General features: G+C 41.5%; 1 protein-coding gene across 2 annotated transcripts in view; it reads right to left on the bottom strand.

The window, feature by feature from the left end:
* Positions 1–24,613, bottom strand: part of Ddr2 (discoidin domain receptor tyrosine kinase 2) — a 119,957-nt gene that overhangs the window by 3,920 nt on the left and 91,424 nt on the right. For both annotated transcript variants that reach the window (XM_036201841.1, XM_036201842.1), the window contains 13 exons: positions 22,363–22,465; positions 20,736–20,967; positions 20,296–20,443; positions 19,802–19,907; positions 18,080–18,263; positions 12,906–13,149; positions 10,707–10,769; positions 9,747–9,877; positions 7,594–7,804; positions 5,959–6,182; positions 4,546–4,673; positions 2,372–2,560; positions 1,864–2,098 (listed from right to left, as the gene is read on the bottom strand). In XM_036201841.1, the coding sequence (XP_036057734.1) occupies positions 1,864–2,098; positions 2,372–2,560; positions 4,546–4,673; positions 5,959–6,182; positions 7,594–7,804; positions 9,747–9,877; positions 10,707–10,769; positions 12,906–13,149; positions 18,080–18,263; positions 19,802–19,907; positions 20,296–20,443; positions 20,736–20,967; positions 22,363–22,465 (2,198 nt within the window). The remainder of the gene's footprint in view (positions 1–1,863; positions 2,099–2,371; positions 2,561–4,545; positions 4,674–5,958; positions 6,183–7,593; positions 7,805–9,746; positions 9,878–10,706; positions 10,770–12,905; positions 13,150–18,079; positions 18,264–19,801; positions 19,908–20,295; positions 20,444–20,735; positions 20,968–22,362; positions 22,466–24,613) is intronic.

Genomic DNA, 24,613 nt, shown 5'->3' with positions numbered 1-24,613 from the left:
TGACTTGATCATTAAATATACATTTTCTATTTAATAAAGATAGTGATATGGACGTGTAGAGGGCATTGATTTTTAGACCAGAAAAATAAGAGGAACAGTTCACTAAATGACGCTGGTTAGTAAGTCCTTTAATAATGCAAAAACAAGAATAAGAAACATTGTCCCCTGAATGTAGGTCACTATGTCATTTTTAAGGCCACAAAGCACCTTTAAGTTTAATTAAATGCTTAGTTATGTTAGAAATTGATAAAAAAAAATTAAAGGCTCATATATATGTAAAATATATATATATGTGTGTGTGTGTATTAGGTTTTTATAAAATGGCATATATTATGCATCATTATATTTGTTTAATTTTCTTTCTTTTTTTGTTTGAGATAGGTTATCACTATCTAACCCATGCTTAGGTCTAACTAACAACAATCCTCCTGTTTCAGCCTCCCAAGTAGTGTGATGTGGCAGTGAGATGACAGAGAGAAGTGAGCAATTATTCTTCTGGAGGACCTGAGGTCAATTCCTGGCACCTACTCCCCTGCTCGAGGGGATATGACTCCCACTTCTGGCCTCTGCAACCACCTCTCCTTTACATGCACATTCCTACCCCCCCACGTATACACACATATACACTTGTATAATTAAATGTATAATTAAGATGATGGTGCACGCCTTTAATCCCAGCCCTTGGGAGGCAGAGGCAGGCAGATCTCTGAGTTTGAGACCAGTCTTTTATACAAAGTGAGTTCCAACAAAAAAGTGAGTTCCAAGACAGTCAGTGCTCCACAGAGAAACCCTATCTTGAAAACCCAAAATAAATACATAAAATTTTAAGGACATATACACATAGAAATATATGCACAAAAAAAATTCTCAAAGGCAATAGTTCAAAGCATTAACTATACTTACCTTATGAGGAGAAGATAATGTACATTTTTCCATTTCAAAATTAATTTATAAATCCTATATGAATGTCAGCTCAAAATAAGTAGATGAACTAGACATGAACAAAATCAAACTGGACTCAGGTTTTTCTCTGAATATTTGGAAGACAATCCAGCTAGCATAGTAAGAAGTGAAAGTTCATAGTTTACTCATCCCTTGAATGAGTTGAGTGGCTATAAAATCAGCATTGAAATGGCTCAGATGCGCATGGCCAGCAAAATCAAACTCTAAGAGAGGCATCTGAAGCCATTCATCCATGGTGCAGAACACCGAGAATTAGGTAAAAACCATAAAATGAAAAACTAATGGATTCAACAAATGAATGGTAAAAATAATCAAAATAAAATGACACAGACAATTCTAAATAACTAATAAGAAGCAAGGTCGTGAACTTAATATGGAAAAATATTTTGAATCATAAGATTTTTTTTTTTTTTTTGGTTGTTTCAAGACAGGGTTTCTCTATGTAGCTTTGCATCTTTCCTGGATCTCACTCAGTAGACCAGGCTGGCCTCAAACTCACAAAGATCCGCCTGCCTCTGCCTCCTGAGGGCTGCAATTAAAGGAGTGGGCCACCACTACTCCAGATAGATAAGGATTTTAATGCCCTGCATTAAGACCATTCAATAGATGGAAGAGTAGACAGGGAAAAGAACACTGAATTCCTTATACTTTTAAACCTTCCCTCTAAAGTTTCTATAATGCTGCATTACTTCTTTTTTCATCAGAAATAGGCAAGTCTTGAGTAACAATAATAATAATAATAATAATAATAATAATAATAATAATAATAATGCCCAGAGACAATCCTCTCAAATCAGGGAAAATATCCAGGTCTGCAAAGCTTGCCTCCAGTTTGTCCCAGTCTCCTACCTGAGCAGCAGGTCAGCTGCTGGGACAGGGCTCACAGATATAGAAACTCACCAGCAAGATGCTTTCCCAGGACATCCAGCGGATGGGGAGCACTGCTCGGCCCTGGATCCGGTAGTAGTCACCACTGTACAGGTTTCTGCTCATTCCAAAATCCGCTATCTTGATGGTGTAGTTCTTGCCCACTAGGCAGTTTCGTGTGGCTAGGTCTCGGTGGACAAAGTTAAGGGATGAGAGATATTTCATACCAGAGGCAATCTGGGTAGCCATAAACTTCAGGTTGGCATAACTGAGGGCACACAGAAGAAAGAGAAAACAGCTATGGAGGGTGTATATTCTAATCAACAAACCAGGATTGAACCATCTATATCCTGCCCCCGCTCTTGAAAGAATCTGCTTGATTTCCCCACAAAGCAGAGCTGCCCCAATTCACTACCCACTAACTGACTTCCTATGCTACCCCTATGACAACTGGAACCTTAGGCTTTACCACTCTCCATTTTCAGGCCCAGGAATTATTCTTATGAGCACAGAGAAAAGACAGAAGACCTGATTTGTTTACCTGACTGTGGCGTTGCTAGAACAAGAACTCAGAGGCTCGTGGCGGGAAAGAAACTGATTGAGATCTCCATTTTCCATGTATTCTGTGATCATGCAGAGCGGGTCATCAGTGATACACACAGCTAAGAGGCGGATGATGTTTGGGTCCTTGAGCCGAGACATGATCTTTATCTCCTTAAGAAAATCATTCCTTTGGAGGATGTGATTGTACATAAAGTCAGAAGGTATCAGAGTCAGAACTGAGCAAGGAAGGATGCACAGCAGTGTCCATTCCCACCCATCACACTATGCCTTGCTCCCCTTTGGAAGATCTTTGAGATGACAGACAAACTGGTACCCAGAACTATTGCATTCAACTCCTCCTTGAACACAATGGACCTTTATTTAAAGCTTGATGAGTCACTTTTATATTCCTCATATGTGGCAAAATGCCCACTACATAGAAAGTTATTGATACTACTGACTCAAATATGTGTTGCTTAAAAACTATCTTGCAAATGGAGCTCTTCACTAAAAACTAACTCAAGGGCTTTAAGATATCTGACTCTTTCCAAAGCTACAGAATCACACTATTAATGAAGTGAAGATACTTCTTACAAAGTGGATAAGCACCCCTTTATCTGATCATTTCTTTTTTTCTCCTACTGGCTTTTCCCAATACCATCTACACCAGCAGATGGCCACAGCATACATTGATTTGGTGGCCTGTTCCTACAGATTTGTTTGAAAGCTGTGGTAGTAAACTCAGATCATTTCAAAAGTACTCATTTGGCCAAAACTTGTAACTGTCTGACTTCACAGTGACAGCAACACTTGAGTTGTAAATTGTCAACATGGAGCCAATAACCCACATTCCCAAAACTGCAGGAGCAAATCAGTTAGAAGTCTCTGGTGAGTTTCATAGGAAATCTGCACTGGAAGTCAGACTCTGTTGAGATGAATTCTTGGAACCCATGTAGCCCTGATTCAGTGTCTCCTCTCTTATATTCCTATGAATCCCAGGCCGTGGGTTTGGGTGACTTGTGAGGACCCAGAGTTCAGGCCATCTATCACTACCAACCAAGAGTGAGAACAAGTAGATCCAGCAAACTTCATCAACCCAGAAATATATTGTCCTATTTCATACAATATCTTTTCCTGCCTGCCACTTCCTTCTGTTGTGTGCAAAGACTAATATGAGGAATATCCTTTCTCTCTGCGGGACCCAGCAAGGGTTGCTTTTCATTCCTGTTAATATTCTTAAGTCAACACTCTTGGTTAAAATGTGAAATCCCACACAGTTCCATTTCCTCACCTTTCTCTTCAGTTCACATCCTGCCCGTCGTAAGACTTTTAACGAAACCTATCATTGTTTTTGGAATTTACAATAACTTGGGGACTAGGAATAATAAACTTCCTCTTGGGATGAATATCAGTGAAACAAATCACCAGAACACACAGGGGTATACACACACATGTGGTATCCAGATGTTCAGGTTTCTCTGGGACACAAACAATTAGTTTTCTACTAGCATGCCTCTCTGGGTGAGGATTAACTCACCATTACTATAACAGAAAGGCTGTCAGAGAACAATGTGGTGGATGGAAACTGAAATTAATGTAGTAATGGATCCCAGAAACTATTAGCCATTTTGGAAACCTGTTAAAGGACTGTGGATCCTTTTGCTCTGAGGTCCATGGATGCGTTTCCAAGTAGAAGTAGCTTCTCATTGTGAGGGGCTGCTGAACATAGAAGAAAAGGAGCATAAAAGAGAAAAATAGGATGAGACTGTAAACAGGAGTGTGAAATAAAAACAGGAGAACACAAAGATGTAGGCAGAAAGGTGTTTGTCATTGTGAAACATCAGCTAAAGGAGAGAGTGATGTTCAAGAGTCTGTCTGGATATCATGAGTAAAGAACACATTCAGGCTGTTGTACGCACCGAGTAAAGGGATTGAGGAAATAACTATATAGTGAATATAATATAAATATATGCATTTGTGTTTGAAAGGGATGGAGAAAAAGATGGGCACTTCCAACCACATTGGAAGAATAAAGCATAAGAGTAGGCTTGTGAGGACAGCCTACAGACCTCCCCATCTCAGTAGAAGAAAGAAAAATAAAAGCTCAGGAATTTCCAGGAATATTTCTAATCCTCAGCATGAAGCAAGCAAAGGAAAATTCAGACCACAGACCTGGCATTCTTGTTGGCATCTGCTCGGAGCATCTTCACAGCCACCAGGACAGGCTGGTTGGCACTGACATCTAGGGCAAAATCTTTGTCTTTGAATTTTTCCATTCCCTCCACTTCACAGAGGTGAACCTAGACAAAAGTCATCTAGTCTCAGCATCATCATTTTTTCTGAAGATGTCTCTGTACTCCTGCTGGGCATGTCCTGGAGATAAACTAACTCTTCCAACTCCGGTGAAATAACAAGGGGCCAATACGAGGCTCTGGGCGACATATCTTTGATTCAAGTAACTGACAAAATTAATAAACAATGCTAACGTGCCCAGCTAATATAATATGTTGATGCATTGAATGGACTATTGATAAAGGATGGAATGGACCTACAATACTGTATTTTATCATGGCATAACTCCTCTAGAAAATATCATTTGGCATAACTGTTGAGCTTTGACTTGAGAAAGTTAAGCCCTTGGTCATAAAAAAATAATAATAAAATAAGGCAGTTTCCTAAGATAATCCGTTGGGGTGAGGAGAATGTTGTAAATTATACCTGTGTTAGTGACAGTATAGTGGGCATAGGATTTCAACCCAGGGGACAGAATAAGTCCATGTAACACCACAGATGGATGTCATGGGCCCCTCTGCCTCCTCTAACACCAAATCTACCCAGAGAGAGAATATTTGATCCATACTAAAAGTCAACAACATAATCATTTGAAACTAAGTATTATATTTAGGGCTTAGATTACAGGATTAAAGGGATTCTATTACAGCTTGAGAACATTGCTCTGAATTCTCTGAAGGTTCCTATGACTTGTATATGTATACAAGAGTGAAAAGTTTAATATTCCATGCATCATTCTGAGGTCCACTCAGAAGCAGGCTGCTCCTTATCTTTGTGGTGATTCATTCTCTAGTGGTTAATTCTGGAATGAAAGGCAGGGCAAGGTTGTTTTGGGTTTTTATTTTTTTTGTGGGGGGGAGGTGGTTGTTTTGTTTTGTTTAGCCATTTTGACATATAACTCTCATTTAAAGGAAAAAATGATAGCAAACAGCAGGGTATTCCTAGATAATCCACAAAAGACAATGATACCCATGAGCCCTGCCCTTGATAACTTACTGGGAACAGTTTTTGAAAGCACTGAGTATGTTTTCAGGATGTCTGGACTTCGGTGACTTACTTGCCTTAAACTCTTCTGTGTAGAAGTCAGATGTCCCAGGTTATCCACAGCTCTTACACAAAAGATCAGGTTGACCTCTAACTATCCATCCCAAGAGCGATGCAGACAAAAACATCGCGGAGACCCTCTGCTGAGAACTCACTTCTAGATAGACCCTTGCACTACTATCATTTTTATCCACCTACTTCCTTCAACAGGTTTGGGGGGGGGGGGTCTCGTTCCACAGATCAACTCACCTCCCCAAACTGGCCTTCTCCCAACTTCTCCTTGAAAGTCAACAGTTTCCTGGGGAACTCTTCCACGGCCACATCTTTTCCCGAGAGCAGGTCCATGGTGACGGCAGGCACTGAGTAGGTGTTGCCGCCTGTCACCCCCTGGAGGTTCACTATGTCGGCTTCCGCATAGTGGGGCACACCCTCGGGTCCATTGGGTTGGGCTGGCTTCACAACACCACTGCAGCCTGAGAAGACACGGGCACTGAATCTGGATCCCAAGGGTAGCGATGCAGAGATCTTTAAGAAGGACTATCTGAAGGGATAGCAAGAATCTGGCCTCACCCACTTCGCACTCACTTCCTTGGGGCCAGCTGTGCTCCCTCTGAACACCTTTCACTTGGACTTCAGAATGTGGGCTGCCATTTTGTTTCTCACCCTCCTTACAAGCCACCATCATGATGAACAAGTGCCCTGACTAACCCTGTGGAATTGTGTGGCCAAGCCTTAGGAAGTCTTATGCTGTCCCAGGATGGCAGTCTTGAAGGTTGAAGGTTTAATAGCCAAATCCTTAATTTCAAAATGCTGACATTAATTGAACAGCACAGTTTAGGGAAGAACACAACTGTAGATTGGATTTATACGATCTTGTTTAATATGTATGATAATTTTAGAAAATTAAAATATGATTGGAATGGGAGATTATTTTGGCCTCCAGGAAACAGGTTAATTACTTCAGTTCTGTTAAGGAAATGAATTCATACATAGTCTTTACTCTTGCTGTTTCTAGGAAATTAGATGCATTCAGTGTTTTCTTTCTATGATTTTTTTTATCCCATCTGTGATAAAATGGATCTTAATTTCCCTTCATCTTTTGGAAGGTTTATTCATTGATGAGCCTCAGTTCTTCCAGTTAGTCCTATCAGCTGACTTAGACCTTCCTCTCCCACACATATGCCCTCTGCTACTAACTTGCTCACTTCTAGGCTGTTGACCTTGGAAAGCTGCTGAGGATGCCAGAGACGATCAGGCATCCCTCCTGATGCCACTCTACTGCACTTTTTAAAGGGGACTGGGATTTGAAGCAACTGGTACTATGTACCTTATTCAATACTTTTATTGAGAAAAGATAAAAAGATATTTACCACCAAAATAAAACCTTATGCTAATGGAGTGAATATTTACCAAAGAGAAGTCAACAAAAATTAAATGATTCAATTATTCAGAGAGCTACGCACAGCTATAGTATGCCTTTTATTTATAGCTTCATTTATCTTTTTTCCTCCAATGTAATTTACAGTCTAGAATTTACCCTGGTGAAGTCTGGTGTCAAGTGAGTACACCACCTAGGCCTGCTCTCCCATTATATACAGAATAAGCAGGTTACCTGGGTGAGACCACCCAGCTTCTTCTGGGGACACCTTAGTGATACTTTGTCATTTTTTGTGGCTCCCTCTGAACATCTGATGTTAAAGATAAAAGGAAGGGTTTCAGAACAGGCTGGAAGCAGCAGCAACCAAATATAGAGATGGACTGTAGATTTTTCCGGAAGCCAGCATAGACATAATAGATTTGGTTAACCTGCAGCAAGAGTGTTATACCTACATCATATGAATCAAAGTTTCTCCGTTTGTCTCCTGCCCATGATTTCATCCTCACCTGACTCCTCTTCCCCTGGAGCAAATTCTGGGAGCTTTCGGATGAGTCTGGATGGCTCCTGGTAGTCGGGGCGAAGGGGAAAGATTCGATCATAAGTAGAGTTGGACTCCTGTTCGCTTGGTGATGAGGAGCGGTTGTTATTGAACATGCTGGACTCGCTGGGCAGGGAAAGGCTGACGGTCATTTCGTCATCAAGCATCCTCCTGGAAGCCTGAAAGTCATGGATGGAGAGGAGAGGATTGTCGCTCTCTCTCTAATCCAGCCCTCCCCCTCAGTTTACACCTTCAGACCCCCAGGAAAACTGCAGCTGACAAATATGTAGTCTGGTTCCATAAATTGCTGAGTTACAGATACTTAGCAAAGTCCCTTATTTCCTCAAGGCAGAATTTAGCCTTCTAATTCTTGCATTGACAACATTCATCAGCTTTCACTGGAACATTTATCATTATCATTTACACAACTCTATAACAGCTGACCAGTAGCCAAATACTTTCTGTTTTTTAGAAGTGTGAGTGTTCTATTAAATAACGTGTTTTGTCAATTTATCTTTTAACCCTTTGATCTGGGTCATCAAAAACTAAAATGTCCATTGACTCAGGAGTTCTAAAACATGCTAAATTAACAGTGTATCTGATCACCAAGTATTATAGGTTAGAAGAATACATAGCTTTTACTAACCCCAAACAGAATGGTGAGTTACATCTAAAAAGAGAAGACAAAATAACAAGTAACCAGCTCCTGCAGCATACTGTCTAATGTAACTGCCTGATCCAATAAAATGCTAGCATCTAATGGATGTCATATTTGAATCTGTAAGATGCTCCATTTTAATAAACACGCTTTGAGGACTCAGTAGAGCACCTTAGATGTCTTTCTACTAGACTGAACAGTACTTTGTTACAGTAACATACTCAGAACAAACATGGAACCCAGCACATAGCATGTTCTCCATAAATGTGGGTTGACTTTCTCAAAGAAGTATTACTGAGGACACCAGCAAAAGTATCGACAAGAAATGTTATGGATTAAAAATATGTTTAGTAATGCTGGTTGAGTGTATATGTACACATAAAGTTTTTCCACAAAAAAATAATTTAGATGCTATTCTAACAAGAAATCCAGAACACAATTCCAGGGCACTGTGAGTCATTGTACAAGGTGATAGAAAGAACAGGAAAAAGTAGCTCTAGAAAGAGTTTCTTGAAGGACTTAGTTAATGATCCAAAGGCAAAAGATGCTGCCCTCTACACTGTTGGGAGAGTTGCCAGACTAGCATTCATCCCCCAGATAATCAAGACAGTCCTGCAGCTTTCAGAAGAAAGACCCACAGAAATGTGGTCAATTCTAGATCAAATAAAGAGAGAGAAAAAGGTAGAGCAGAAAATGTAGATCCAGTTCCTTCTTTCAAGTAAAATGTAGCCCTACTGGACTGTTCAGTAAGAGCATATGCTAGTCCTCCACCCCCACCTGAGGAGCTACTGACAGCTGATGGTTTCTCAAGGAGAGAGAGTCAGTTTTCTTGAAGGTTATGACTTCTGCTAGGTTGACTACTTTCCAGTGAATGGTCCCATACTGTGACTACATGCATAGCACAAAACAGACATAGTAGGTTATAAAGGAGAAGGAGAGGGAGGATAAGAAGTTGGAAGGAGTAGGAAGGTGACAAAGAGATTTGGGAGGGATAAATATGATTAAAACACATTGTATGTAATCAGACCCCAAAAAACAAAAAGACAAACACATGAAGAAGAGAAAGGTCTTTAGAACCGTTATCAGAACCAAGAGTGATCCCTAACCTTGGCTGTCCATCAGAATTGTTGCCAAACTGAAAATACACACACAGGTACCTTCACCCTACCTCAAACCCATCAAACCAGATTCTTCACGGGAAATGCCCAAGTTGAGATTTAATGTATTAGGAAGAGTTTCCTGGGATTTCCAGGCAGATTCTAAATTCTTCATTCTGAAAATGAGAAACTAGACTTAGCTAATAATTTTCTGGCTCATTTCAACAGCCTTCTCCATGCCTATGCTTCTTGGTAGCCTCAGACAACTCTCTAGCCTCTTAAAACATTTTGGAATCTGGCACTTTTGGTATCATGGCAGTGTAGGAAATGGAGGCACAGCTTCCTGTCCATACTGCACATCTTCACCTTTTCTAGCATCTTCTGCCAGAACTGCCTCCACAGGATGATGACAATGATAGCCAGCAGGATGAAGATGATGGCAACCAAGCAGCCAATGAGGATCCGAGTGTTGCTATCATCAACTTTAAGCATGGGATCTGTGACCAAGAAGAGAAGGCAGAGAAAAGAGTCATTTCACAGGGAAGTTGAAAGCTGCCATGACAGAAGCAGGGCATGGAGATAGACCCTGGAGAATTCCAGAAGGTGTCACCCTAATATTTCTGCTTTTGCTTATCTCGCTTTATTACTTGGCTCCAGTTTTCTGTAGACCTCCACCATGGCTCACCACTTCGCTCCCTCTCTCCATGTCTCAGAAAAGATAGTGAAGAGATTTGTGTTTCCACATTTTTGCCTCTATATTGCAACAGTCTGTATGTGTAGGCTCTTAATACTCATGACAAATAGGTAAGAAATGAGTTCCACTCCCTTCATTCTTTGAGCCGCTCAGGGATAGCTGAGACTCCTTTTAAGAGATACCCAATCATTTGTTTCCAGATTGCTGGCTATGAGAGCCAGTGACTTCCTCAAACAAAGAATGCACCTTTGCATACTCATCTCCAGAGAGATGGAAAAGCAGTTTGTTCCACGAACCACTCATTCATTGAGATCCCTACTATGGGTCTTGCATAGAAATGTCCCCTTACTTGTTTTGTTTTGTTTTTTTTACACGCTTCTTAACCTTTCATACAGAAGTTGGAACACTCTAGATTCTGCCCCTCTCAGCTAAAGAAACTCCTGAATAGTCACAAATGAGAGTAACTTTGGATCCTTCACTTTGGGGGTAGACTGTTCAGCACACTAATCTTCATCCAGAGCCACATGGAATCAAGACACTCACACACAATGGGGTCTTTGCAATTTCTACCCTTCTTTATCTTCCAGGAGGTGTCTTCCACTTAATATTTTACAATTAACAATCGTACGTACCATAGGTTGTGGGTACCAGAGGAGAGGTGGGCAGGGTTCCAGAGTTGTTATACATTGCAGCATCTGTTACAGAACAAGAGTGAATTAGAGCTTGGAGTGGACAATCGGGCAGGCAGTGGTTCATTTGAAGGTAGTCTAAGACCTACTGCACTGTAAAGTCAATATAATGGGTTACCGATAGTGGGTTTGTTTGTTTGTTTTTTAATGAAGATACCTGGGTTATTATGCATGTATTAGCTCATCACACTGTAGCCCATAAACTAAAAAAATTATCATGTCAAATAAAAACAAAATAAAAATGAAACCATAAATAGAGTCAATAAAATATAACTATCTGTACAAGTAAAGGCAACTTCTCCAGTGCAAAAAAAAAAAGTGTTGCAAATATTATATATTGTCACAGTATTAAAAAATTAACACATGCTGTTTCAGAGGGCTGCGTTCATAGATCATCATAAAATATGCATGGAGAGAAGGATCTAAATTCAACAATATGCAGAGAGAATTCAGTAGCTACATCGGCAAGGAATAGACCTAGTACAAAGACCCTCATTTCTTCATTGAATTTAAGTTATTTTCTAAAGGGATTTTCACTGTGCCTCATTGCCCTAGCTCTTAACTTAAGGCTTCATTCATCCCTAGAGATAGAAAACTGGTTTTGAAGTATCCTTTACTGTGATACTGCAGTTTTCAAAAACAGATCCCAAAGTGTCTTTTCCAGATTGATGTTGGCAACTAATTTTTACCTCTGATTGGTCAAGAATTAAAATCTGAATTTCTCTTCTACAAGTTATTCCTTCAACAAATCCTAATTTTTCTTCTTACCCTTATTAAACAAATAAAGAGCTTCTGGAATCAACTATACTTGTTAAATTCAATCCTCAAGAATCTAGAAAAACTAACATGATCAAGACAAAGGATTTGAAGCTCAAGAGACTCCCAGGAATCAAAAGCATAGTCCAAGCTTTGCTTGGCCAAAATAAGAAAAAATACCAACTGCTCTGCCCCAAATACCCAAGGATAGGTGGCCATCTGTGTGTTTATCCAGATTATTCCCAAGTCCAGGGATATCTATTTGTTTCCCCACCCCGATTATTATTATAATACAAGCACCACTTCTTTGGAGCATATAAATTTCTGCTCTGAACAAATTATATGAAATAATTAGTCTGTTGGCTTTTTAATTACTCCATTGGCATAAACAGAATGTAGGCACCAAACCTTTTTTCTGAATATACACACACCCTCCTTTCCTACTATTATAGCCTAATAGCCTAATGAAACATCTTGAAAATTTCTTCTTTACAGAAAAATCAACCAGAAAGGTTAGCACCTTCTAAAGCATGGCTAAGTTACTCTCTCCTTCTCTCTTACTTTATGCCTTTGCTCGTCTCCTGGGCCTGATGTAACTCTCACACCTTTAGCACTATTCATGACAAGCCCGTGGTTTGTTCCCCTCTCTTCCTGATTGCTTATACTTGGTTTGGGATTATTTCTGAAAAACCATTGTATAGATTTCTGTTTTCTAAACTAAAATTGAATGATAAGATCACAAATTCCTTTTAACTTTTCAAGGTTTAGTATAGTTAGGGTTTCTATGAACTCTGCTATTTGCTTGGGGATATATAGTCATTTTTAGAATTTATTGGTAAATGTCATGAGTTGTTATAATGACATATACTCAAGAAAATATTTTCTTTGATGTATTCTAAAATGCTAGTAATAAGCCAAAATATGTTTCAGATTTGCTTTCACATACTACAGCAAGAAAAAAGAATAAATAAAGGTGGCCAAAGACTAATAAAGGTGAGTGATGGAAGGAAGCCCATTTTTCTACTTTTGTACATAATGGTTAGAGATTTTCATTTGAATACTTAGACAGTGCTTACATGCTTTCCATCAATAGTCTTAATTTGTATAGCTTTTGGCACATTGTATTATCATTTTGAAAATCTTTTGCCATAAACCTCTTCTAGACAAATGTGTAAAAAGAGTGTAATTAAGTTTGTACTGCCCCACTCTCATTCCTTATAATTACATAAATTAAAACTAGAAACACAAAGGATTCTCTCTTTCCAAAGACATTGAGGCACCTGGTAACCCCACTTCTCTCACAGACCTACCAGGAAGCAGCCTGCATGCCCTTCCCACCCCCTGCACCAACCCATTCTCTTCCCTGTGGGGACCAAGGTTTCCTACCTGACTGGAAAGTGATCTCACTGAACATCATCCATGTGTCAGCAAAATGGTACTGGCATTTGATGGCACTAGCCATTCGGTGATGAAGAGGCACTGTGACAAACCGAGCACTGGGGTTCACATCATCCAGGACAAGGGGAAAGGAGACGGCAGTAGGTTCCCACTCACTGGCTTCAGAGCGGAAGTAGCACTGGACCTCCTTAAAGATCTTCACACCTTTAGCAAACATATTGTTGCAGTGGACCTGGCAGAGAGAGGGGCATGTGAGAGACAGGCTATCCCTGCTGGGTTGCACAGGAAAACAGCCCAACTAGCCCAGGAAACCTCTAGACCTGCCTATTTCTCTGCAAACTACCCATAATTCAGTCTTCTGGATAGTAGCAATGATACCCAGGTCATTCCGTATAAAATCTTTGATGCTGACCCCATTTCCAACTGCGTGTTCTGTCCACCTGGCTCCACGGTGCCAGGCTGCAGTGTCCTCTCCTGATAAGGGAGGACTAGATCAGCATCTTCCTAGGTCTGTCCTCAACAGGAATTCTCTTGGCTCTACAGTCTTCTTAATCACGCTTGCTATCTGCCCACATTTGAGCTATTCTGATCTGAGATGGTGAGCCAACCTGACATCCTACTTCTTTTCAGATACCTTCCAAAGCCAGACCACTCCTTTTCAGGAAGGCCATGTGGGAAACTTGAAAGAAAATCATATACAAACAAATACAGTTTCACCTTTCTTTATGGAAATCTTACTTCAAATGCCATGGATTGGCATTTTTAGCCAAAGACACAGACTTAAGCAAATTCAGTTTAAGTAAAATCATTGAGATGGGAGCATCAAATTTTTCTCATTGATAATTTCTGAGATGAGACAAAAAGTCAATTAGAAGGTAGCTGACATCCACTCTTCTGACCCATGACTCTTTCAGGGATAGGATATTTGCTTGGCTTGTGAAGTAATCAAGAGCAAAATTTCCACAACAGCCCTTTAACAACCCACAAAAAAAAAAAAAAATGTAACGTGTATATTTGCAACTGACTCAGATTCCTTCCAGCAATTTGGTTCTATCTCCTCTGACTCAGTCTTTCATGAAAAACAGATCTTTGCTGGCATTGTCCCTCAAGAGTTTCAAGGGTTGGAAAGATATGACTGCCATTCCTGGACAGTATTTCCTGTTTCTGTTTGAATGTATGCTCAGGCTCTGAGTTATACTGTTTAACTTCTTTAATTCTTTCTAGATAGTTAATGCAGGACTAGAAGGCAGAATTCATTTTGAGATAAAGAAGGAAATGACAAAAGAAATGTAATGACAAATGACTAGACAAGAGGTATGCTAAAGGTAGCTACTAGAGGGTATAAAGCCTCCTAGCCCAAGTAGGTGTACTGACAAGATACGCATACTCACATGGTTTTCTGACCTATGGTCAGTCTACAACACAAGTTGGATACAGAGCTCTAGACATCTATCCCAAGACCCTTTGTACATCATATCACATAGAAATATAGCAGTCACCTTAACTTTCCATTTGGATTTTTTCTCCACAGGTTTTATTGATGAACACATGTGTTAATATCTTCCTTGAATGAAGTAACCATTCCAGTTTATTGACCCCCAAGCCGATGGAGTAAGGCTAAGGGCAAAAAAATTAATCAAAGAAATACCTTCTCCAGCTTCAATAGGTTTTTCAGATGTCCTGAAATCTGAAAAGTGTTGGGTAAGTACCCTGCAGGGAAGGTAATAATCTTTCCTACAGATGTTCCAAGAATTCTTCTGGAATGCAAATAAATAGCATAGGATTTCATTCCATGTGGGCTTACATATTTATTTATTGAAACAATATTCTTTGAGTGCATGAATAAGCTTTAATGGTATATTTTAACTATTCTTCAAAGCAAGAAATGAAGAATAATTTGCCTCAGAAAGAAACCTGATCTATAAAAGGTGTTAGTGCCCTGGCAGCCATCTTTTACTTTCTTTGTCCAGGACAATTAAAACACATGGAGGATCTGTTTGCCTAAGAAGACTGTCCTGAAGCTACTCCTTAGAAAGTTCTGGCTTCTTAATTTAAGCTCTGGAATCATTTTTATCTGTGATAAATTAACTGAAAAGAACCCTGGAAATTTGGGGAGATCAAAATTTCCTGATGAAATATTATAACCTCATGGATAATTTAAAATTCATTTAATTATTTGTTAAACTACAAATCCTCCCTGGGGCATATAGACTTGTGAGTTTATGTGTATGTTCACAAGTACATTAAAGACGAGCACCAAAAACAAATCTCTTACAGCACATTTTTGTTGCTATACATATTCCCTTCTTTTGCCCCTCCCTACTTCCCATCTACAAAAATCTCTGAAGAATAACGTGTTACACATAATTGCACACAATGTTTTAAAATCATGAAACATCCTCCAACAACAAGCCAACAGAGTGGGCATGTGTTATTCCTTCTCTTCATCTTACATGTTTTGTTCATTTAATGAATAACTGTTAATCCAGTTAAGAGATATCATCCATTAACATCTGGGAGTAATAGAGAAGACATGTATTTTTAAACCTAGTTTATATAAGGAATAGCAAATTTGCATTAAGAGGAACCCTGAATGATGACTGATGATGTGTATTTCCTGGTTCGGGTCCCATATTATCCTGCATACATTCTTTTGCAAGTTAATCCTGCCTTTCCTGCTAACCTTGGCACCACTGTTTCCCAAGATAGGAAATATTCTTTACTCAGAATCTAACATACTATGCTTCCAAATATAGTTGTGAAACCAATAGCAGGCACCAATGAACAGATGAATTTTAATTATATAATATAATTCATATATTTTTCACTGAACTCCAGAAACAGACATAGACTGAAGGCTGAGTACGGAGTCAGGGTTACCAAGTTTGCTGACTGTTAGTACTATGCACATGAATAATAACATGGGAAAAGATCAGATAAGTGAATATTCACGTGGTAGGCCAAATTTATTTGCCCACCTTTTCCTGGCGCTTTTAGTGAGATTTTCTTTTGCACTTTCATAGACGATTAAGAGTTATGGACAAACCATGTAAGATCCTGCAGTCTCATCTTACACTAAACACAAGGTCTTTCCTCCACACCCCTGGGTCCTACTTTTCCCTAACCTTAGAACTCAGATTTAGCATCCAATCTGGTTGCTTTTTGCATGAACTTTTCTTCTTTTCTATTCCCCTTTCCCTAAAACAGACCTGGAAAGAGGTAATGAGGGAAAAGGAGGATAATGATTTAAACTACATACCAGCAAATACTTTATGTTACAACAAAGACATTATCAATGGCGGCATCAAGATTTGGCTCCCTGGTTGGGTCTTACTTCAGAAAGAAATGAAATCTAGGCCTTATGTTTCCTCCTATGGATCTCTTCATGTATTCATATTTGCTATGGTCCATCCCATGACAGCCTCTAGGGCAGCCTTTTCCAAGCCAACCACTCAACAATAGTCACCACTTTCTACTTAACTGTTCTGTAATAATGCACTGATGAAAAAAACTGTTAAGTTTAATTGGATGGCAATGTTTGGTATTAGGAAGGGAGGAAGGGAAAAAAGGAACGAGTAAATAAATAATAATGGGCCTGACCTAACCTATCACAGAACTAAGAAATGAGGAAACAACCTTTAAAAATAAATGTGACTCTACCACTCCGGCCAAGCAGGTGAAAGACACCCACAGGCCAGCCTGGGTCTTCCCAGTCCTGGCTGGCTGAAGACCTCCACAGGCCTACCTGATGCCACAAGGCATAGGGTGGGTGGATGCTATTATGATGAGCAAATATATGGTGGAGAAACAAAAAGAGAAGCAGAATGGTTCCTGTGCTATGGAAAGAGGCAGAACTGAAGAGGCAAAGATGGTGAGGAACAGACCAATGTGGGTGGCCTGCTTGCCACCTGGGGTCAGGGTGACATCCAGCCAGGGCTGCTACCAAAGGCCATGTGTAGGTCCACGGTCCTACCACAGCTGGGGTCTGTATTGTCATCCATGACCCATGTTGCCACCAAAGGCCACAAGATTCTTTGTCTGGGCCACCATCTGTGGCCATGTTGGTGTCCGAGGGTTGTGCTGCTGCTGGGGCCATACCAACCTGAGTGGCCTGCACTGCCACCCAGGGCCATGGTGCCATCTGGGCCCAGGCTGCTGCCAAGGGCAATGTATGGGTTGGTGGTCCTACTGTGGCTGGGGTCTGGTTGATATCCACGGTGGGGTAGGCGCTACCAAAGGGTGCCCTAGGAACCATGTGTGTTGAAATCTGAGGGCTGTGCTGAGCTGGCCCCGCCCTTCCCTGGCCTTGGGCTAGCTGACCCTCCCTCTCTCTGGACATTGCAGCAGGAGAGCTGGCTCCACCCCTCATGGAAGAGCTGCCCCAACACAAGCACTCAAGAGAGATGGCCCCACCCTCCCCATAGGTGTGGGAGAGCTTAGTCCACCCCTCACCTGAGAGGGGGCTGTTCCAGTGGCCTAGACTGACCAGCTCGGCTACCACCCAAGGTCTGTTAGCCCACCCTAACATTTACCCCATCAATGACCTATTGGAGCAGGTGACTTGCAGAACAATAGCTGCAGGATCTCCATGAATCAGGACAACAACAGGATGTCTAATGAGTTTTGGTGAGGGTCCAATGATGATAGTGTGCCAGAGGGCTAGAGGCCTTGAACCCAACTAAAATGACTCATTGTAATGAACATTTGCAAGAGGGGCAGACTGGATAAAAGGGTATACTGTGTGATACACTGTAGCTCCCAACATCACTGGGACAGATGAAGAGTTGTTGGAGAGGCGGGAAGGACAGAAGAATGAGGTGTGTTTTTTTGTTTTGTTTTGTTTTTAATTAATTTGGGGGTTTCTCTTGGGGGGATGCTGCAGGTGTGAGGGGTGGACATGAAGGGAGGGACTAAGAGGTGAGAGGGATCAGGGTGCATGCTGTGAAATTCCCAAAGAATCAATAAAGAACTATGTTATTTAAAAAAAAATAATGTGACTCTGAATTCATGTATACTTGTAATAGTAGAATATATTTTAAAATCTAGTTCTGTTGACATCAATTCAAGACTCACCAAACATCCCCTTACTCCCCCCATACCTCACACACCCACTATAATTTTGGATTTCTTTAAGAAAATCTATCACACCTAACTCCACTGACCTTCATAGTAGTAAAATTCCTGATTCGGTCAAATTCAAACATGATCTCGATGTAGCCATTGGTAACACTCTCATTCCGCCAACCCACGTAGTCATAGCCAGGCCACACATGGTATTCATGGGTCTGGGTAAAATCATCCAGGCCAGATACCCCATCGGTCAACTGGCCTAGTCCTTCAGTCATGCTGCCGTGGAGGAGTCAGGCCAAGGGAGGAGGAGAGAAGAGAGGAGCCTGGAGTTATTCTCGCATCCACAGAAGAAGATTTCACCCCACTGCTTCACCCCTGGGTTTTGCAAGAGATGATAATCTTAGAGATGGAGGGATTAGGAGAAAGCAATCATTTTATACTAGTGACTTCTTTCTCTGAATCGTGTAGTCCAAGAAGGGTTGGTAACGCTTCAGACAACATTAGTCACTGATGGGGCAAATGTGATTCATTGTGGTCTTTGTGCTGTTCATTAATTCTCTCTCTGATGAATTAATTTAAATGCCTTGGATAATAGGGAACCATCATACAGTGTCTTGAGCCATCAAGACACCATATTCAGCTGATGAGCATAAGCAAGGACACAATGGGTAACAGAAGTCTCTTCATATGAATTAATAAGCCAGCTGGCAGCTGAGAGTGAGACTTTAGTCTCCACACCTAAGCTAGTTGAAGGGCAGTCATCCTACAATATGCTTCCTGAGTCTCACGAGCATCTCTCTTTCTTAATCCCTAGAAACTTCTATTGTCTGCTCTGAACTGCACAATATTCTGACCTCTTTCCCATGCTCTGTCCTTGCAGATAAAGACTGAACTGATTATGGAAATGCTCATCTGCCTTTCTGTTAATTTTACTGAAAACCTGTGACTTCTCTTTCATAGAAAGGCATAAGCATACAATGAGGATGTGGTACTGGAAATGTTCATAGCTGTTTGAAACACCTATGTCATAGAAACTGCCAGGACATGAAAGTACTTTGAATAAAATAAGGAATGAATAACTTAAAAAAAAAAAGACTGAACTGAGAAAAATAGGTGTTAAAAATGGGCCAGAAGAATGTAATGATTAGAATGGGTAGGCACATGTCTTACCCAATTCTAAACCCCGATGTGTCTAATAATATTTTTCTACCACACTTCTCCATCCATCCACTTCAGGCCTCTCTGCTGCTCCCAGCTCCATCTATTGCCATAAACAGAGCAATACTGTCCTCTACTGTTTCCTCCGCACCCTTCTACCCACCTTTCCCTACTTCCGTTACCAGCCCATCCTGAAAGCTTTTCTTATGCATTGTAAACCCTAAATGTTTTCCTTTTCACAGCTTCTAAAGTATTGTATTTATGGAGTCCATTGTTTCTTAACTCTGTGACCTGACCAATTTTTATGCTTATTACTTTGTCTCTATAACTAAGTTAGCTCTTATGTTGGAACAAAGATCTTCATTTCAGGGTCAAAAATATAACTCCCACACTTACAACTATATCACAAAGTTTAGCTCTTGTTTTGTATAGTTTCTTCCTGTCTACTGAATTATTACTATGTCTTCCAAAATTAAGCTACAAATTGGAGATAATTTCAACATGGATGGCCTCATCTAAGTTATCTCACAGTGTATCACTCATGAGCATAATACTGGTGGGTTGACTGATTCATTGATTCTTGACCATATCATGATAATTTTTTTGTTATGGCCATTTCCCCATTCCGGAGATTATTTAAATCTCCTAGACTTTACCTGTACCCAACAGCTCCATCATAGACAGAATCATTCAGATAAATGATGGAGCCTCCAGGGAGTACAAACTGCTGTCCAGCGGGAGCATTGTAAGACACCAAGCCATCTGCCAAAGGAAATACAGTGGTCAGTGTCTCTGGTAAGGAGATGTGCCTGCTGCCTGATCAAATACCCACAAGAAGCTACTTGTGCTGCCGGGGATGTACAATCTTATGCATCATGTTCGCTGGGGCTCAGTTTGGGCTCATAGTTGAGCACTGTTGGAAGCACACTCAATGACAGTTACCTGAGTAACTCTGAACGTGTCGCTCCAGGCACAGAGCACCAAACCCTGGGTGGATGAGTGTGGCTTATTTTTCTCTTTTAACCAAAGAGGAATCATTTCATTCCAAGGGTGAATGACTTCATCCCTTTCTGAGTTGATGGCCAGTGTTCAGTTCCCAGACCTCGGAAGTTTCCATATGGTGCATAAGATCTCTGTGGTAGAGACTTACCTAGCCAGACACAACCATAAAGCTCAACCCTCATGCACACATTCATGGAGTGGTCAGTGACTGGGATAAGGCGAACAAATCTGGCTACAATGGGTGGTTCCAAGTCCTTCAGGAAAACATCGTAAGGGTTACTGTTCCCATCTAGCACCTAGGAGAGAAAAGACAAAGAGCAGAGATAGTGTAAAATCATGCTCACCTTTCTTCACTCATCATGCATTTGATGGAGACTTTGCTTTTCATCCATGAGCAGAGTGTATTCACTAAACTCTCCCAGCAGAGCTAATAGATCCTCTGTGCCATCCCCTGCACCTTGGGTCACATTTACAGTGGCATGTCAGATTTGAACATACACATAACTGAATATAGTCCATTTGAGTAGTTCTATTATAAGTCAACATATGGTCCTAGACTCCCCCTGAACATGGACATTTTCCTCTTACCTGCTTCCCATGCCGATTACGCCAGGAGATCCAGCGAGTGCCATCTCGACTGTAGTTGATCTTGTACATGGGTGCAAATTCAATGCCATGACCCCCTGCATGGCGTCCCTGGGTCCCCACAAGAGTGATAAAGTGTAGGGTACGTAGGTCAATCTGCAGAAATTCTTTCAGATCATCGGGTCGCACTGGAATCTCAGGGCACCAGGCTCCGTCTCCTTCTTCAGAGTCAAGCCTTGAGAAAGGAGGGTAGGGGAAATGGAGTTAACTGTGAAACAAGAGCACTCACCATCTCATAGCAAGCAGCTGTCCTGTGCCTAAGGAGAGAGCAGAAAGCAGCAGCCTAGTCCACAGGGACCTTTGGGACCTCCCTGTGTCTGACTGTCCTAACCATTCCCAAGTGTGGTCAGTTTCCTGTCTCTGAAGCTCCAGGGAACATCATCACAAGGGAGTTGGGGGCTCCCAGCACACATATAACCTCTAGGTTTTAGAGAACTCTAGGGAAATGAAATTCTTTGCACCACTGTTTCCTTAGGGAGTTCTTTCACCACCCCCCTCCCATTTCTCAGTCTCAACCTCCAAAGCTGGCCATTCGTGGTTTGGGTATCGAGTTATGGGAGGGAGGAGGAATGGCAGGATTTCTCCAGCGTGGACTATGGCCAGCAAATGGGCATGGCCACCTAGCCATGGGAGCTGTGCTGAAGGTAAGGGTGAGGGTGGAAAAAGTGTGAGTGGAGTGGCCAATAACCTAGTTTTCGTTTATTACCCCCAGGCTGGGCTAGCACTGAAAAGCATTGCAAAATCACTCTAAGGTTTATTTGGGAACGTCTTAGTGTTTCCCCTCTTCGCTGGAGTGCTTCCTTTCCTCACAGATGTTACCCACTCAATTCTTGCTTCTCCCTAACTCCACCAGCCATCACTCCAGTCACTCAAACACTAAGATAAATATGACAAGGAAAGCCTCCTGGGGTTGATTTCCTTATGGGCGATTCCATTTTAACAAAATTGGCACTAAATTTACACCAAAATAATTAGGTTCTAGTAGGAAGAGTAGACATCAGTCAGCAGAATAGTTTCTGAGTTGGGAGTCTGTTCATTTAAGGGACCTTGGGAATTGCATACACCACATAGAATTTGCTCTGTTTATGGACGAGGATGGCCCTTCTGTGTGAGGTTTCCTTGAGGGAGGAAAGAACTTACTGGAAACCTCAGCATCTGGTTTAACCATAGAAGCTCTGCACAGTGATATTCCCGGTACCTCTTGAAAAGTTGGCTTCACTCACTGGCAGCATCCTACATAGCCTACACCTCCCTGTACCTTCAGCCTTGGCCTTCCTCTGGCAGCAGCCCACAGTGAGGTCAGAAAAAGCAAATCCACTGTCTATCAATGACCCTATTCACAGTGGGTGGTGTGGCTCTGAGGCCTCTGTGGTTGGGAAAAGGTTTCCAGGCCAGCAACTACAGCCAAGGCCTGGCCTCCCTCTGAAACATTCCAAGCAGCACAAGCCCCTCACCTCTCTTCCAGTCTCACGAGTGCTCACCAACATCATCCCTTCCCCTAGCATCTGGAGTCATGGCTGTGTGTCCATTTCTCCCAGCACTCAGGCCCTCCTGATGCAGCCATCCTCACCTCCCATATCTGGCAGCCGTGGATTCTGACCACTGACTCGAAGCTGTGATGTCCTCATCTGGAATGTGGCCTCCTGACATCCCCAGAGGATAGCGACATATGGCTGGACAAAGGAAACAAAGAGGAGACAGAGAATGTGCTTTCATTTTTATCCAGCACCCCCAGGAAGGTTGAAACTAGTAACAAGACAGAAAATAGAGGAACTGAAATCTCCCTGTGTCTCTCTATGACCCCAGTTCAGCCACTCTATGCTACAGAATGTCTTCCCAACCCTAACTCAAATACCTTTTAGACTTCCAAGAGTTAACTAACAGCCAGACTCTGACAACCAGTATACTATAATTTAATGTGCAAATTTCTTATTTTATTGAGTAGCCAGTACCCCAGTAGCCCATCTTCAGTTCCTTATTAGCAGATTTGCATATTGAATCAATTTCCCACATGTAGTATTATCCTTGTAGCCACCAGATACCCCTAAGATCCATAGCACTCTGGTTTTCTGGGGAGTTGGTTGTATGAGATTATAAGACAAACCACTAAACTGCCCTGTGTTCGTATTGAGCAAGCTGGGTCCTGGCTAAAAACAGGACTTTCAGGGGTGGGTTTCACTTTCAACAAAGAGAGACTAAAACCGAACATATGAAATTCCCTGTGGGAAATAACCCAGCTTTCAAACAATGGGCACCAGATGAGAGGACCACCATTTCTGAGCATTAAGAAACAAGGAAGGGTCCCTCACATGCTACTGTCCTAACAACACCCAGTTACAGAGGGGAGTAAGGACTCAGGCAGGACCGTGGGAACTTCCTGACTTACAAAGACCAAACAAGTACAATTGGAATACTTTGAAGCCACCGCGCTCTGTGCAATAAAACATGACTAGCAGGGAAAAGGAATCATTACCAAGAGGGAAGAGAAAGAACTGATTTTCAACAGTATTTTTCCCAGACATATTTTTTTTAATTGTAAGACTCATATGAAACTACAAATAGCCCTGCCAAAACTACCGCATTCTTACAAAAGAAGAACACACCTGGAGATGTTAGGAGTCTAGATCTCAAAATATATCACAAATCTCTAATAATTAAAACCATCCAGTGCTTTCAAAATAATATATAATGTGTAGACCAATGAGACAGAATGGGGAGTCCAGAAATAATCTCACACATGTAAGGTCAACCAGTCTTCAACATAAGTACCAAAAAAAAGCAGGGGGAAGGAGGAGAGTAGTCTTGTCAACCAATATGCAGGGAAATGTGGACATCCACATGCCCAAGAGTGAAATTAGACTCTTATGTTATACATTAAAAAAAAAAAAAAAAACCATACGCAGAGGGGGGTTATTAGACTGGCTTACAGGATCAGAGAGGCAGAATAGTTCCTCGATGCAGACAACAGAGAAAAGGGAGCTAGGGGCCGCTCCGTCTAAGTCTTAGAACATTAAAGTCTTGGAAGAAGAAGCCAGCAATGCAGCTCCCATCTAAGGCTGAAGGCCCAGAAGCCCCTTGTGTGTAAAGCCCGAATAACTTCAAGTCTGCTTTCAACACCTGACAGCAAAGGACACCTGCCCAGGAAAGGCAAAGTCAACCTGAGAGCAAGAACCAGTTTCACCTCTGCCTCTTCTGTTCCATTTGGCTCTCAGCCTATGGCATAGTGCTGCCTACATCTGAAGATCTTGGATCTTAATTCTAGTATATCTGAAGCTCAACCTGAAACCTGTGTGTTGATAAAGATCCAGAGTGAGTCTGTTGTGGGTTTGGGCTCAGAGTTCTGCTCCCAGATCCCATCCATCCTGGACAGAGAACAATGCTCTAGGGCTTTGCTGGCAGCCACAGACTAAAACGTTGGCAGTCAGTAGGTTTTCAGTCCCATCCATCACACATCTCCAGATGCTGGGCTGTCCACATAATGAGAACCTCTGTGCTCTGGGACATGTGAGGTAAGCCAGACACTGGGAAAGAAGATCCAACCAGGTGAGTCATGATGTTATCATAAATAACTTCCCACTGAGGGGCCTGCTAGTCCTTGGGACAATAACCAAGACATTTTAAGCTGCCATTGCCTCTACAACACATCTCAGTAGGACTGTATTTCCTGGAAATCCTTTTTTATGTCATATCCTGATTGACTCCATGCAAGAATTTTTCCGTATTGAACAGATAAAGAAAATGAAGTAAAAGAGATTTGAAGTATGTCTGAGAGTGGACAGAGGGAGTGACAGAGAAATACCACATAGGATTCTCTGCTGTGA

Source organism: Onychomys torridus, chromosome 11 (assembly GCF_903995425.1).
Source record: "Onychomys torridus chromosome 11, mOncTor1.1, whole genome shotgun sequence".
Classification (NCBI taxonomy): Eukaryota; Metazoa; Chordata; class Mammalia; order Rodentia; family Cricetidae; genus Onychomys; species Onychomys torridus.
Note: the sequence above shows the minus strand (reverse complement) of the source record. Positions and strands in the feature narration are given on the sequence as shown.